Source organism: Cyrtonyx montezumae, unplaced genomic scaffold (assembly GCF_038088225.1).
Source record: "Cyrtonyx montezumae isolate F1298 unplaced genomic scaffold, pur_monq_1.0 scaffold_114, whole genome shotgun sequence".
Classification (NCBI taxonomy): Eukaryota; Metazoa; Chordata; class Aves; order Galliformes; family Odontophoridae; genus Cyrtonyx; species Cyrtonyx montezumae.
Genome location: NW_027071842.1, coordinates 105,304 through 107,723, shown reverse-complemented (window position 1 = coordinate 107,723; position 2,420 = coordinate 105,304). Strand labels below are relative to the sequence as shown.

General features: G+C 66.5%; 1 protein-coding gene across 1 annotated transcript; it reads left to right on the top strand.

Annotated features, from left to right (window-relative positions):
• Nucleotides 1–91: 91 nt before the first annotated feature.
• LOC136044560 (speriolin-like) lies at nt 92–1,949 on the top strand (the record flags this gene model as incomplete). The annotated part of the gene is made up of 3 exons (XM_065729894.1): nt 92–254; nt 1,116–1,249; nt 1,743–1,949. Coding segments are annotated over 3 exons (504 nt in total), but the record flags the coding sequence as incomplete, so codon positions are not given.
• Nucleotides 1,950–2,420: the final 471 nt, after the last annotated feature.

Genomic DNA, 2,420 nt, shown 5'->3' with positions numbered 1-2,420 from the left:
CCCCCCCTGGCCGTCCTCGTGCCCCCCCGAGTGGCTCCGCGTGGTCCCCCCCGACTCCCGCACCGCCGATCCCGCACTGCCCACGGAGCAGCAGCGCCCGTTGGACCTGAGGCTGCCGGAGGTGCGGCACCGGGACCCGAACCGGGATCCAAACCGGGAGCCGAACCAGGAGCTGAACCGGGATCCGAACCGGGAGCCGAACCGGGAGCCGACCCGGGATTCGAACCCGGATCCTCAACAAGACCACAAGAGCGGTACGTGGGTTCGGGGCGGCCCCTGTGGGTTCGGGTCCCGGTGTCCCCGTGGGTTCAGGTCCCGATGTCCCCGTGGGTTCGGGTCCTGGTGTCTCCGTGGGTTTGGGTATGTCCCTGTGGGTTCAGGGCCCTAAGTCCCCGTGGGTTTGGGACAGTCCCGTTGTCCCCGTGGGGTTCAGGTCCCGGTGTCCCCGTGGGTGCAGGTTCCTATGTCCCTGTGGGTGCAGGTTCCGATGTCCCCGTGGGTTCAGGTCCCCATGTCCCCGTGGGTTCGGGTCCCCATGTCCCCATGGGTTCGGGTCCTCATGTCCCCGTGGGTCCGGATCTCAGTGTCCCTGTGGGTTTGCGGCAGTCCCAGAGGGACAGGGATGGGATGGGGACAGAGGGATGGGGTCGGGGGGGACAGAGGGATGGGGTTCGGGACACGGGGACAGAGGTATGGGGTCAGGGGGACAGAGGGATTGGGTTGGGGTCACAGGGACAGAGGGATGGGGTCGGGGGGGACAGAGGGATGGGGTCGGGGTTGGAGTTGAGTTGATGGGGACACAGTTATGGGGTCAGGGTTGAGGTAATGGAGACGGAGTTATGGGGTTGGGGTCAGGGTGATGGGGACATAGTTCTGGGGTTGGGGTGATGGGTTCGTGGTTATGGGGCGGTGGTTATGGGGCGGTGGTTATGGGGTGGTGGTTATGGGGCGGCGGTTATGGGGCGGCGCTGATGTGGCGGCAGTTATGGGGTGGCGGTTATGGGCCGGTGGTGATGGGGCGGTGGTGATGGGTTCATGGTTATGGGGCGGTGGTTATGGGGCGGTGGTGATGGGGCGGTGGTGATGGGGCGGTGGTGATGGGGCCGTCCCCGCAGAGTGGCGGCGCTGGGAGCGCCTGGTGGGGGAGGTGGCGTTCCAGTTGGAGCAGCGCATCCTGCACCGCGTGTTCCCGGAGCAGCAGCGCCTCTACGGATACACCGTCACCAACATCCCCCAGATGATCTTCAGGGTGAGCGGGATGACCGGAGGGGGGGGGGGATGGATTGGGATTGGGAAGGGTTGGGATTGGGGGTGGGGGTGGGGTGGGATTGGGGTGGGATTGGGATGGGGGTGGGATTGGGATTGGGATTAGCGCTCCATTGTGGGATGGTCGTCGCCATGGGGCCGGGCAACAAAACCCAATATGGGACCCGAACCCCCCCCTCCCCTTCTATTCACCCCTCCCCCACCCCTCTACCCCTCTCACCCCTCCCCCCCCTCCCCCCCTCACTTCTCCACACCCACTCTCCCCCCCCCCACCCCTCTCACCCCTCCCCCTCCCTATCTCCCCACCTCTCTTCCCCCTCCCCCCCTTTACCCCTCCCCCACCCCCTCTCCCCCCTCTCCCACCCCTCTCACTCCTCCCTCACCCACTCACCCCCCCCAACACCCCCCTCACCGCTCCCCCACCCCCTCTCACCCCTCTCACCCCTCCCCCACCACTCCCCTCCCCCCCGCCGCAGTCTGCTCTCAGCCCCACGGCGCAGCCCTTCGATGAGCAGCGCTGCAGTACCCAGCGCCGCCGCTACGTGGCGCTGATGTGGCGGCTGAACGAGTTTGGGTACAGCCCCGCGGTGCACCCCGCATTGGCCGAGTCCTTGATCAACGCGTACGGGGTCCTGCGGGAATCGGCCGACCCCCCGGGCCCCCCCCCGGCCCGGAGCTGCTGAGCCGCGCCATCACGGCCGTGGTGCCCCCAGCGCTCAGGCCCGACGCCATGGTGCTGCTGCGGTGCCTGCGGGAGCTGGCGCGGGAGGACGGGATATCCCCTCCCCATATCTCACCCCACACCCCCACATCCCACCCCGTATTGGACCCCATGCCCCCCCATCCCACCCCACACCCCCCCATGCCCCCCATATAAGTTCAACCCCCTTCAGGAAGTGGGAGAGTGCAATAAGGTCTCCTCTGAGCCTGCTCTTCTCCAGACTGAACCATCCCAGCTCCCTCAGCCACTCCTCGTGCTCCAGACCCCTCCCCAGTTTTGTTGCCCTTCTCTGAACACGCTCCAGGGCCTCCATGTCCTTCTTGTAGTGAGGGGCCCAAAACTGAACACAGTACTCGAGAGCTGAGTGCAGGGGGATGATCACCTCCCTGCTCCTGCTGGCTACACTATTTCTAATACAGGCCAGGATGCCCTT